The sequence below is a fragment of the Mchenga conophoros genome, linkage group LG22, assembly GCF_057382185.1.
Source record: "Mchenga conophoros isolate Kocher_MC1m ecotype Shallow Benthic linkage group LG22, M_conophoros_male_GT1.1, whole genome shotgun sequence".
Lineage (NCBI taxonomy): Eukaryota > Metazoa > Chordata > Actinopteri > Cichliformes > Cichlidae > Mchenga > Mchenga conophoros.
Genome location: NC_140546.1, coordinates 20,431,603 through 20,445,380, shown reverse-complemented (window position 1 = coordinate 20,445,380; position 13,778 = coordinate 20,431,603). Strand labels below are relative to the sequence as shown.

The 13,778-nt window shown below is 41.9% G+C and overlaps 1 protein-coding gene across 2 annotated transcripts in view; it reads left to right on the top strand.

Moving 5' to 3' along the window:
* The first annotated feature begins 313 nt into the window (after positions 1-313).
* LOC146549373 (uncharacterized) overlaps positions 314-13,778 on the top strand; it is a 58,464-nt gene continuing 44,999 nt past the window's right edge. For both annotated transcript variants that reach the window (XM_085261512.1, XM_085261511.1), the window contains exon 1: positions 314-558. In XM_085261512.1, coding sequence (XP_085117638.1) covers positions 535-558 — 24 coding nt within the window. In that variant the 5' untranslated portion in view covers positions 314-534. The remainder of the gene's footprint in view (positions 559-13,778) is intronic.

The window sequence follows — 13,778 nt, the reverse complement described above, 5'->3', positions numbered from 1 at the left end:
CGAGAGAGGATCGCGACACTGCAAAAATACCTCCACAGCTTTCCAACCTTTTCATATTCTACCTTTTTTTTTAATGAACGGATATTTTCCTCGTTTATGTCACCTGCATAAAACAACACTGTGTTGCGTTTCACAGTACGTCGCCTTCTTCGTTTCATTACAGGAGCGACACATTATTTGAAATGCTTTATTTTCTTTGAGTACTAATAAATTCTCCGACAAAAAGCGGTAGAACGACAACAACACTCTCTCTCCATGCCCGCGTTTCACACACACAACTTCCTGCCGGTACGAACTGAGCGTCAGAGGAGGGAGGAGTCAGACCGCTGCTGCTTTAAAAAGCAATCTCCCGCCAGCTAAGCCCAGGTTAGAGCGAAACAATTCGCTCCGTGTGCTGGTGTTTGGACTGGAGCTGCATGCCGATGCCTTAGAAGACGACTTTTTTCCCCCTGTTTGTGTGGGGTTTTTTTTTTTAAACATTTCCTGTCTGGAGAGAAGAGTTTTTAGTTGGTTTACAGCACCAGTAAACTGAACATGGAGTGCAGCTTTAAATGCCAGGTGGGTGCATTGATTGTTGTATCAATATCAGGGTATCGCGGCGATAACGGGCGTCGTGACCAGGCTTCTCTCGTGGCTGTCCTAAGGTTTCTGGTAGTGATGAGGGAATTCCGGCTCTTTTTTGAGAACCGGCTTAATTGGCTCGATTCACTAAAAAGAGCCAGCTCTTTCGGCTCCGGAGCGGCTCTTCAGGTTGTTTTGTTGCTTTAATTAATTTATTATCAACAACAATATAAAATTATGCACAAATGAATTCGTAATGTAAAAAGATGTTGTTGTTTTTTTAAAAATGGTTTATTATATAAAATATTTTTATTATGTAAATAAAAATAAATGAACACCTAGATCTTTTAATTTAGGTAAAGTTTGGCATTTAGAAATACCAAGTGCCTCAGCTTTGAGGAGCTGATCCGGTTTCTTCTATCAGGAAGAAACCAGATCAGATTCTCTCAAAGGGGACTGATGTTGCCACAATGTAAGACCTGGATAAATGGAAGCCTTGTTCTCCTACCACAGGGGTGGGCAATTCCAGGCCCCGAGGGCCGGTGTCCTGCAGGTTTTAGATCTCACCTTGGGTCAACACACCTGAATCACATGATTAGTTCGTTACCAGGCCTCTGGAGAACTTCAGGACATTTGAGGAGCTAATTTAGCCATTTAAATCAGCTGTGTTGGTTCAAGGACGCATCTAAAACCTGCAGGGACACCGGCCCTCGAGATCTGGAGTTGCCCACCCCTGTCCTACCATCTCAGTGGGTCTGCACTTCTCTGGCAAAGGGGCTCATCAGTGTAGTATCTCACTTCCAGTACTACATCTGGTGAGGGATTCCTTCTGGTAGTGTCTATACTTGCAGAGAGAGAGATGACTGTGTTGATTTTGTCTCTTGGTGTCTCCTGCTCACGTTCTCTCTCACCTCCCTGCTCTGTTCCTGTGGTACTGCTGCTGCAAGTGTAACTACTGCCCCTCCTCCTCTACTCAGCCCCTTCCCCCTCTACTCAGCACAAACACAAGGCTTTTTGCACCCTTCCCCCTTCTGCTCAGCGTAAACACAAGGCTGGCTCACATGCGGCGAGAGAGAACACCTTCCCCCACTACTTCCAATAAGGAGCCGGCTCCCGTCGTTCACTTCAAAGATCCGTCCCTAAGAGCCGCTTCGTTCACGACGACCCATCTCTAGTTCATGGTACAGATGTGTCTCTACCACGTGTTGCTTTTTTGTAGCAACAGCTGTGAAGGTATAAATAATCCACTTGAATACAAATACTACTTGAACTACAAATGAGTAGCTGACGCAGCTCTGGACACTTGGAGGCTAGATTAAGGCCATGTCCACACTAACACGTTTTTGTTTGAAAACACATCTTTTTCTCTCAGTTTTGGCCTTCCGTCCACACTGAGATGGTGCTTTTGCAACTTTGTAGTCTTGTGTTACTCGCAGCAACAACTCCACCTTCTCATTTAAAAAAAAAAACAAAAAAAACTGTGCTTTTCCTCGACATTATGCTGCAAAGTTTCAAAGCACTGGAAAGTAAATAAACAGCAGACGGAAATGACGCAGAATCATCTTGCATTTCACGCATGCGCAGTGCAGGAACATAATGGTTTTCAGTTGTTTCAGTGTGGATGAACAACTCTTCGAAACGTTGGAAAATGATAATGTGGACGTGGAGGGTTTTTTTTTTTTTGTTTTTTTTTTTTTTTTTAAATTTATTTATTTATTTTTTATAAATATAAAATGGTGTGAAGTCATTGTCTGTCTTTGATGGCCACCAACAGCAAATATAGATTCAAGGGTACTTTTTTTTTTTTTAATTTTCTTACATATTTCTATACTTGTGCCCCTTGTAACAGTTTTCCATGTACCTTTGAATTAAATGTTTATATTAACTCTTTAGGCAACTCTCAAACACTAGGGGTGCTGCAGCTGCTAGAATAAAAAAATCGAAGTCTCCGAGGACCACTTTGAACCATTTACACACAGGTCATACAAGTGCATCTAAAAATACTACATAATGCTTTTCATGTTCCAGACAGTCATGTTCAGTTTTAGTTTTTTTTTTTTTTTAATTTATTTTTATCTGTCATACTTGGCACAGGGTCAACATTGCAATGAAATGTGTTTGACGAGCAGAAGAAAAGTCAATCAGCAAATAGTAAAAAGTGTCAGGAGTGAGCAGCAGTACAAGATTTCAGAGTGTCAGTTAGTACAGTATTGGACAGAGTAAGGGTTTTTATTTTGGCAGAACAGCTTCCATACCAAACTGTAATGTTGTTAGTGCAACTATCTTATTTAACCAATCTCATGGACACAACTCAGTGCTGTGCGGCATGCAGGCATGGTCAAGATGACTTGCTGAAGTTCACACCGAGCATTACAATGGGAGGCTGAAGGAGACTGTCCAGAATGTTACATTGGCCCAAATAGCCAGCTGTTACAACCCAGGTTTTCAGAAGAGCATCTCTGAATATACAAGATGTTGAACCTTGAAGCAGATGGGTAGCAGAAGCAGAAGACCACATCAGGTGCCACTCCTCTCAGTTCACCAAAATTGGACAACAGAAGGTTGTGAACTCATTGCCTAGTCTAATGACTCTTGACTATGCTGCAACAGCTCAGCCTGCTGCTGGTGATTTAATGGGGTGGGGACATTTTCTTGGCATACTTCGGACTTATTAGTACCAACTCAGCATGATTTAACCACCACAGCCTACCTGAGTATTGCTGCTGTCCATGCAGGATAACACGCCATGTCATGAAGCTGAAATCATCTCAAGCTGATTTCTTGAACATGACAATGAGTTCCCTGTACTCAAATTGGCTCCACAGAGACTGGACCTGAATCAAACAGAGCTTATTTTCGATGTAGCAGGATTGGAGATTCCCATCCTCGATGTGCAGCCGATAAATCTGCAGTACCTGTGTGACGCTATCATGTAAATGTGGACCAAAATCTCTTAGGAATTTTTCCAGTACGTTATTGAATATATGGCATGACAATTTAAGGAAGCTCTGACAATTTCAGGAAGCTCTGTAAGCAAAAGGGCGTCCAGCCTAATACTAGAATGGTCTGGTTCAAAAAGTGACCAGTGAGTGAAAGTGGCTTAATGTCCTCTCCCCCGACCTCCCTCTTCACCACGACGGACCGGTGCAACCCATCTGTCGATTTCCGGCTCCCTTCTCTCATCACTCGCGAACAAGACCCCGAGATACTTGAACTCCTCCACTTGGGGCAGGAACTCATCCCCGACCCAGAGTGGGTACTCCACCGTTTTCCGGCTGAGAACCATGGCCTCAGATTTGGACGTGCTGATCCTCATTCCTGCTGCTTCACACTCTGCTGCGAACCATTCCAGTGCGAGCTGGAGGCCATCACCCGATGAAGCCAACAGAACCACATCATCCGCGAAAAGCAGAGACGAGATTCTGGGGCCACCGAAGTGAAAGCCCTCCACCACTTGGCTGTGCCTAGAAAATTATGAACAGAATCGGTGACAAAGGGCAGCCCTGGCTGACCCCATCACCCACTGGGAACGAGTCCAACTTATTGACGGCAATGCGAACCAAACTCTTGCAACGGTTGTATAGGGATCGAATGGCCCGTTGCAATGGGCAAGACACACCTGTAGTTAGAACACACCCTCCGGTCCCCCTTCTTAAAGATGGAGACCACCACCCCGGTCTGCCAGTCCTGGGGTACTGCCCCTGATCTCCATGCAACATTGTGGAGGCGTGTCAACCAGGACAGCCCTACAACGTCCAGAGCCTTCATGAACTCGGGGCGGACCTCATCCACACCAGGGGCTCTGCCACGAAGGAGTTGTTTAACTGCCTCAGTGCCCTCGCCCCCGGAAATTGGCGAGTCATCCCCAGACTCTGCTTCCTCCTCGGAAGACGTAGCAGTGGGATTAAGGAGGTCCTCGAAGTATTCCACTGCTAGCATGATGGACAAGTTTTTGATGGGGCTCTTACACAAATGCAAAACAGAAGATGAAGCATCGCCAAATATGCTTCCAAACAACTTCCTTCCGTGCCAAAGACTAGAAAATATGATTAAGCATATCTTGCCTTTGGCTTCACCTGCACAACAGCGGTGCCATGGTAGGTTTCACCGACAGAATTAGTTTCCCCTGCATCGGGATCATGTGCTGGGTAAAAAAACAAAAAACAACTACATGTGAAATAATTAATTTTGTGTGTGTGTGTGTGTGTGTGTGTGTGTGTGTGTGTGTGTGTGTGTGTGTGTGTTTTTGTTTTTTTTGCTACTTGTAATTTATTGCAGTTTACTTTTAATTGTTTACAAAAGGTTTGAGGTGCACTGCAATGGAATCTGAGTTTGTGTGTGGCTGGAGGATGTGTTTGTGTTGGGGGGGGGGGGGGAGAGAAGATTTTATTGTAAACACAAAGGAGGGCAAAAGAAGTTTGGGAACAGCTGCCTTAGATGGGCAGCTCTAGGTTAAGGAATAGGAAATTGTCAGCTGGGAGCTCTAGGGCAGATCAGACAGACTCAGCAACTGACGATTGCCCCGAAGAAAGGCCAAAGGTGGAAACCTTTCAAGGGCCCTTCAGGAAGCATGTTACCCATCATGTGGTTGAGAAGGTGGCAAGGTGCAGCAGTGGAACAGAGGTTCCTTAGGGAAAAACTGTCTGGCAGTAGAGCTGTCGGATCACTAAGTAGATGGGATTCTAATTTAGGAAAAAAAACATTTCTGAAAGAACAGGTAAGATAAAAGTCATCTCTGAAGGAGCTGGAGATAACTGCAGGAACAGCCTTGAGAACAGGGGAATATCTGCTCACGGATGTGCATCTGTACAGTTGATCTCTATATATGTGACCTTCCCCAAGGGATACTTCAGCTAATCAGAGATGGATATTTGCATCCTCCGTCTGTCTCCTTTGAGTGAAGCATTATGGCGGTAATGCTATGTTTAAATATTGATTGAAAAAGAAGGGAGACCATAGAAGAGTTTACCATAAAGACAAATAAGTGAAAACCCAACAGTGATCAAAGAAATGTACAAGAAGAAAAGGCTGTATTTGGATTTTTTTTTTTTTTTTTTTTTTTTTTTTTTTCCCTTACCTTGCGGTTTTAACCCAATACAAGGTTCTTTATTTTTCCCCCTGCTGAAGAGAAGACCTACATCATAAAGTACCAAAGACGGGAGCATGTCGCCGCAAGTCTGCATAGCACCTTCAGACTACCATGTCCATCAAATTCAGGAGCAGAAAGACCTCAGCTACCACAGAACCAATGTCAGGAACGTGAACCGGCAGACACTTCGGCTGGCACAGGAAGACCATTTTTCTCTTGTTGACTTTATAGTATTTTTTTCACCCAGAATAGGCACAAGAGCCAGAAAGAAACTGCCAACTTTGGTACAGAAGACATAGCAATTGACCTGGATGATGGTCGATTTAAAAGACACATGGTAACTTAACTTGGTAGATTGAATCAGGAACAGATTGGAGAGAGGGGCCACCAGGCTGAGGTTAGGTGTCCCGATTCTTTGATGTTGGGCTGAGAACAACAGCGCTGCCCCCCCCCCCAAAAAAAGCGTCAGACAGCGCTGTAAACAACGGTAGACTGGTGGGTAATAAGCAAGCAAATATTACAGAAAACAGATTTTTCATGGCGAATTTTTCTTGACGTACACTGAGAGAGAGCTGTGCATGAAGTGTGATTTATTGTTGTTATTATTGTTATTATATTTTTTTTATCGTGGTGGAGGCAAAACTGCAAAAGTAAGGGGGAATTCATGACAATGTTTATGTGAAGCATAGTTTGGATCTTCTCTTGCGGCTGGTTCAGTCAATTTTGGTTGGAGAATGATGAGCTCGCGGCCCATGTTGCGGCCCGCATAATGACGTGAAATATTTTTTTAAAATTACTATTTAAAAAAAAAATAAAAATAAAAAAAAATTAAATAGTATGAAGGCAATAGGCAGAGTGTTACAGGCATGGCCCTAAAGAATGTAGCCTCATGGGCAGTGTAGTCCGTGCTGCAGGGACAATGGACTGCCATACCCGTTATGTGTCTGTGAGCGCGAGGAAGGGAGAAAAAGGAGAGTCAAAAAGTACAAGTTGTCATCAAGAAAAAGCAGGAGATGGAAGCATGTAAATCTAATAATAACCACTGCAGCCAAAAAGAGTGCCTGACGAGCCCAGCTTTAAGTAAGCTATGACCCAGACAACAAAGTAAAGCTAGTTTTCGGCTACGAGCCCGACACAGACTCCGATGTATTAGCCAGAGGTCCCTTTACTACAGTTCGGAGCCACGGACCTGTTTTATATACGCGCGGAATAGTTTCCTATACGAGATCGCTGCAAAAAGTGCAGCCTTACCTAATGTCCACCCTACTGTTACCAATTTTATATTAAGATTTAAAAATCTAGTTGGTTTTGGTATGGCGAGTAACATTCAGTTATAGTAATGAATCAAACAGCAATAACGCATTCATGTAGTTGTGAAAAGTATGATAATATATTAAATAATCCAAAGTTCAGAATACGTTACTCTCATTGAGTAACGTAACTGAATACGTTACGAAATACATTTTGGGGCATGTATTCTGCAATCTGTATTGGAATACATTTAAAAGTAACCTTCCCAACACTGTTCAGGAGAATACTGTGGCAGCCTCATGTGCCTTATCAGTGGGTATAAATGAAATTGTCTTTGACAAGGTTACAGTCTGCAAGCAGTTAGCTGTAGCCATTTTCCTGAAAAAGAATTACCCTAATTTGGTGTTACACAAGATAATATATTCTAATATAAGCAATTGTGCTTCTAATTGGTCAAAACGGGGGAGAGGCTATGGTTTGGACTTGACTCACAGGCTCCCCCCCCCCCCCCCTTTTTTTTTTTTTTTTTTTTTTTTTTTGGGCAAAGTCATAAATTGCAAAACCTTCAGAGAGGTGCAACTGTCACGGGGATATGCATACCCACTCTGGGCTTCATCACTGCTTACCATGTTGCAGGCAAAATCACAACAAAACAGATGAAGTAAGATTTATAGTAATGCTCGACCTCAAACACAAATGCCACAACAAATGAGGACATCGAGGCAATGGTATAGCAGGTGTTTGGTTTATGGCTTTTTCTCAGACTTGGGGACCACGGTGTTCTATTTTGTGTAGCCATTTCCGTTGTTGCTGCATTTCAAAAATGGTGTTTTGATTTTCGTAACTCATCATGCGATTGCCACTGACAAGCCAATTGGTGACATGCAGTCTGACATTATTTTTGGATTGCTTGGAGCCCCAACTAAGTGGGAAAACAAAGTTCCTGGTACTAGGGCTGGGCCATATTATACTGTTCACGGGAATACCGGTATAATGTTAGGCAATGATAAAAAAAAAAAAAAAGAAAAAAAGAAATTGCGATAGAATATGGGTAAAACACGCATGCGCAGTGCCTTGGTTTTAGTATGCATATGGCGGAAAAAGTATAGCGGCGACAGAGAATGAGAAGGGCGGAAGCGGATCGTTGAATGAAACGGATGAACCAGAATTGTTTTTTAAAAACATGCAACTTCAGTGATGTGGAACTGGTTTGGTTTTTGTCTGTCAGATAGCCACAAAAGCACTTTATGTGGTGCACGGCACTCTGTCAAGATTTGTCAAAAAATGTTTTAGTACGACTTTGGTAAGCTACGAAGCCGCACCGCTTAATAGACTGTCAGAGCATTACGGCTCCCGTAGTCAGGAGCCTTGCGGAGTACTGTACTTCAACATAATATTACCGTATTGTAGAGATGGCACAATACCACTTTTTTATGTCCGATACAATATCATAAATTTGGATATCGGCTGATACCGATATGAATCCGATATAGTGTGTTTTTTTTTTTTTGTTTTTTGTTTTTTTTTTTTGTTTTTTTTTTAAATATCTTGCTGCATTTTGTATAAGTTCATACTCAAGTTTTAAAAAACAAACAAACACTAAAGCTATTCTGTTATACCTGTATGCAAAAAAAAAAAAATACACTGCACCCAAAATATTTCATAGTTCAGCAATACTGATCAATCTAATAAACTTAAACCTGCTCCATCCTCCCTATTCTGGTATTTTAAAGAGTAAGCAACCTAACTAATAGGGTTGCAAACGCCCAGCTAAAAATAAAAATAGGGAACCACCCCACCTCATGATGCTTAATCGATGTAATCAACTTTAATTTGATGCAGTGTGGGGGGGGAAAAAACAACTATTTTTCAAGAATAATTAAATAGATTTAACATCTTTCTTCAACAGAATTGCAGACTGCACAGATGGTACCTTCCCAAAGGAAAAAGTACTATAGCTTACTAGGGTATATTAGACTTAATAGCTACTATATACAGTAATGGACTTCTATACATTTCACATCAGATTAAAACTTTGGGTGTAAGATTCAGATAATTATTTATTAAAAGCTAGACATTTTTAAATGAGAATAAGAAAGAAAAGTATGTCTTTGTGCCCCCTTTTCCCCGTTCATGCCCTATCGGCCCCCAGGCTAAACTTTGCTAGATCCGCCCCTGCACAGTTACCAGCTGTCAGCTACGTAGAAAAAGATCCTGGTGTAGAAAGTAATATTAAATAAATTCTAACCACAGATTATCAAGCTTAAACGTGCTGCTGTTGTTCAGCCGCTGATTTCCTCTTTCTGGCGCGAAGTGGGCGATAAACAAACAAACGAGAGATGGACTCGCGACAGAAAAGCCGATCAGCTGATCATTAATCAGTTTCAAGTTTGAAGTAGCAGCAGGAGAGGGAGGGGGAGAGAGGCAGTCACTCCATATATCGGTTGTTAAGCTTAGCGCTGGAGTGCTTTACAAACATTCAGAGATGAACTTACACACTTGCTTTACTTCTCTCTGGGATAACTTTCTCGGAGATGAAATGCCGGTTTGGTAGCGAGGCTACAAATACTCAACCAGATGCCAACAGGTCTCGCACGCCACAGCTGCTCTATCACGTGATGCATACTGCTCCGACGTGTTACGGTTATGAGCTGAGTTATGACATGTCCAAGTTTTGTGAGGTGCTTTTTTTTTTTTTGATATTTATTGGATCGTATTACATTTTTTATTTCTCTCCGATATCCGATCCAGTAATTTAGGTCAGTGTCAGATCGGTCCATCTACCGTGTTGTACGTTTATAAGGACCCTAAAATGGCACCTGCTAAGAGACATATGAAGTGGATTTCAAACTCTATCAGTCACACAGTAGAACATGGGAATAGAGCAGCTGCGAGAGAATTCAGCATTAATGAGTCAATGGTACAGAAGTGGAGGAAGCAAGAAGAATGAGTTGAGTAAAGTTCGCCTTATCTAACTGTTTGGTTTCGCCTTATAATCCGGTGCACATTATGGCCCAATAAATATGGTAACTTATCTTTCTTGTAGAAATGTGCTCCAAATAAAAAAAACAACCTTTGTGTTGACATTTTGTCTCGCATCAGTTATATCGTTATCGCAAATTTTCTAATATATATCGTGACAAATATTTTTGGCCATATTGTCCTGCCCTACCTGGTACCAGGTACTACCACCTGGTGGAGAACACTAAAAACTTACTCGAGCCATGCTGAGCTAGTGGAAAAGGGCTATATGTACAGATATTCAGTGATACTTTTAGCATCCCCCTGGGACTTGTTGCCACTGGCTCCAGCACCTTTTGGTGCTAGGCTCAGTTGTCTGCTCAACCTCCTGCTGATATCTAACTTATCACCATCTTGGATAAGTTCAGGGATTGTTGGGTCATTGGGAGTTTAATGGCTGGGTTCTTGGAGGTGTAGAGGGCAAATCTTTGACGAGGACCTGTCTAAACTTAAGAAACAACGTTTTCCGTCTTCACTTGCTGTTTGCTGTTTGTCAGAAAGCTGGTGATCAAGTGACAGATGGCAGTAGAAAATGTCCCGAATTCTTTGATGTTGGGCTGAGAACAAACAACCACTACTCAGAGCAGGTCCAGTTAACCAACAATTATTTATTAGCATACATGTATGGGAGATTTACACAATGGCACCTTCCGTGTTGATCTCAAAGAAAAGCACTTCAACCTATTGTTTTATATGTCAGCGTTCACCCTCTTCATGCGTAAGCAGATAACATAACATGCGTCAGTTACAGTTAGATACAGTTCCTTTTTTGGTAATTTTCTATAACAAGCTATCAACTGCCTTTCATACCAGGTTTTTCCTGTTGTTCTCACTACGAGGCCCAGGATCATATGGCGGCACACATCCTGAGTACATCCTGTTCTGACTGTGCAGGCACGTAGCCAGTTACAAGAAAAATACTTCTTCTAAGGCCCTATGCTTTGCACATTCATTAGCTTCTAGATTAATATGTCACAAATTAAAAGCCCTGCCACATAATAATATATTTTCCACAAAAACTTCAGTTAGGAGAGTTTGGTGGAGAGAATTCAAAGGATGATGGATATGTTTAGAGCTGTTTGATATAACGATATATATCGGATGATGTAGAGCTGGGCGATAGAACGATAACGATATGTATTGCGATATAACGTTTTCTCGATAGAAAAATTAAACTATTGCGATAGACCTCGCCGCTCTTGTCGTCTAAAAAAAAAAAAAACAGCCAATCCAAATTAAGTAGCGCAGAGCCGAACCAATCACAGCCGCAGCGTCACGTCACGTGACTTGTTACGTACAGCACAAGTGCCAAGCCGCACATGTGTATTTGTTTGGGAAGCAGCCAGCCACCGTACCGCCCGGGTAATGGAGGAAATGAGTGTGCCGACTAGAAAAATCAACCGAGCGTGACCGAAGGTTACCGAAGAGAAAACAGATGATGGTTCCAATGCCGGAGAGACTGTCGAACGGAAGAGCCATAGAAGTTCCGTAGTGTGAAGGTATTTCAGCTATTTCAAGTCTGACAAAAAACAGAGTAGCGTTCACTGTAAATTGTGCCGAAAGCAAATCTGGAAATACAATAAACTGGTGCATGCTCAGGCTATGTCCACACGTACCCGGGTATTTTTGAAAACGCAGATTTTTCTATGCGTTTGCACCTTTCGTCCACACGTAAACGGCATTTTTGGTCACTGAAAACGAAGATTTTTAAAAACTCCGGCCAGGGTGGATATTTTTGAAAACTCCGTTTTTGCATTTACGTGTGGACTAGAAAAACGGAGAAAACGCAGCGTCAAAGGTGTGCGCATTGTTTGACGTCACACTGTGCGCCACGTTATTATGTTCTTCAATGTGAATCTTATTTATTTCAACTTTGTTTTATTAATTTCAACAATGACATACAAAGTTAGCAACAGCTAAGTCCATCTTGATTTCAGAACAGTGGTATGTCCATTATACCCTCCAACCCCCCAACCCAAATTCTCCCCCTACCAGGTCTACAATAGACAAAACACTGCAGAAAACCAGTTTCTGCCCACACACACACACACACACACACACACAAAAACCCAAAAAATAAATTTAGAAAAAAACAAAACAAAACAAAAAAAAAAACCAACACCTCAGGACCCATACACATAACAAGCATAACCCCCAAAAAACAACAACAACCACAACTCCCCCCCCCGTAACCAAACAGACAAACAAAAACAAACAAAACAAAAACAGAGAAAACAAATAACAGAGAAAGGACCAAGCAAAACAAAAGGAAAAACAAATAGATAAGGTATAAATAAGATTTAAAAAAAAAACAAAAAAACATTATAATGTAGCTTCGCTCAGTTCACTGCAGACTCAGGAAGTAAAGTAATAGTGTCGACCAGCAAGAGAAATGATTTCCAGATTTTATTAAATTCCCTAATAGAACCTTTTAGAGAGAATCTAAGTTTTTCCAGCTTTAAGTTAAAGAGTACATCTCTCACCCAATGGTCATGAGTTGGGGGGTGGGGAAGCTTCCACTTCAACAGAATAAGCCTCCGGGCCAGTAAAGTGGTAAAGGCTAGGGCCTGTTTGAGGGGACCAGATAAGTTCAAGTCAGGAGGAATGCCAAAAATTGCAGAGAGTGGGTTAGGAAGGACAGTCTGGCCATATGCTTGGCTAAGTGTGTCGAATATATTCCTCCAAAATGCACTCAGTTTCGAACATGACCAAAACATGTGGACATGGTTGGCAGGCGATAGTCCACATCTGCTACAGGCATCACTGATGGTTGGATAGATTTTAGATAATTTTGCGTTTGTATAGTGTACTTTATAGACCACCTTACACTGAATCAAAGCATGACGAGCACAAATTGAAGACGAGTGAATCAATTTCAAAGCACGATCCCACTGCTGTTCTGGCAGGGTTGTCTGAAGCTCTTCCTCCCATCTCAGCTTAATATGAGAAATGGATTTGGGGACCAAAGCATCTAGTATTTTATACAAGGCTGATATCAGTCTGTTTTGATGAGGGTTCGTCTGCAGGATGATATCCAGATTTGTTTCTGGAGGCCGATTGGGAAAGTGAGGGAACTGCGTTTTTACAAAATTTCTAGCCTGAAGATAGCGAAAAAAGTTGGAGTTAGGCAGGTCGTATTTGGACGATAGGTCAGCAAAAGATAGAAAGGTGTCCTGACTATACAAGTCCTTAACAGTCCTAAGTCCGTTATCTTTCCAACTACTAAAGGCCGCATCAGTGTTTGAAGGTGCAAAATTAAAATTTTTTGATAAAGGTGTTAGCAAAGACGGTCCAAGTAGCCCGAAGTATTTTCTGAACTGTCGCCAAATAGTTACTGTTTCCTTAGCTATTAGATTATCCCCAACAAGGGTTGGAGAAAAAGGGAGTGGTGAGCTGAGTATTGATGATAATGAGTAACAGCTAGATGCAGTTTCCATTTGTACCCAGGCTGTTACAGGGGGGTCGTTATGAACCCATTGTAAAAGTTTTTGTATGTTAGCTGCCCAATAGTAGTGTCTAAAATTGGGCAAACCAAGACCACCATCACTTTTAGAGGACTGAAGAATAGACTTGCAAATTCTAGCTTGTTTCCCTCCCCATATGAAATGTAACAATCTTTTCTAACTTGTCAAAAAATGCCTTGGTAAGAAAAATCGGGACATGTTGAAAAAGATACAAGAATTTTGGGAGGACACTCATCTTTATCAGGTTAACTCTCCCTGCCACTGACAATGGTAGAGAAGTCCAACGGTCACAATCTTTCCCAACATTTTCTAGTAGGGATAGAAAATTCTCCCTCATCATTTTATGTATAGAAGAGGAAATAAAACCCCCCAAATATCTAAATCCGGTTTCT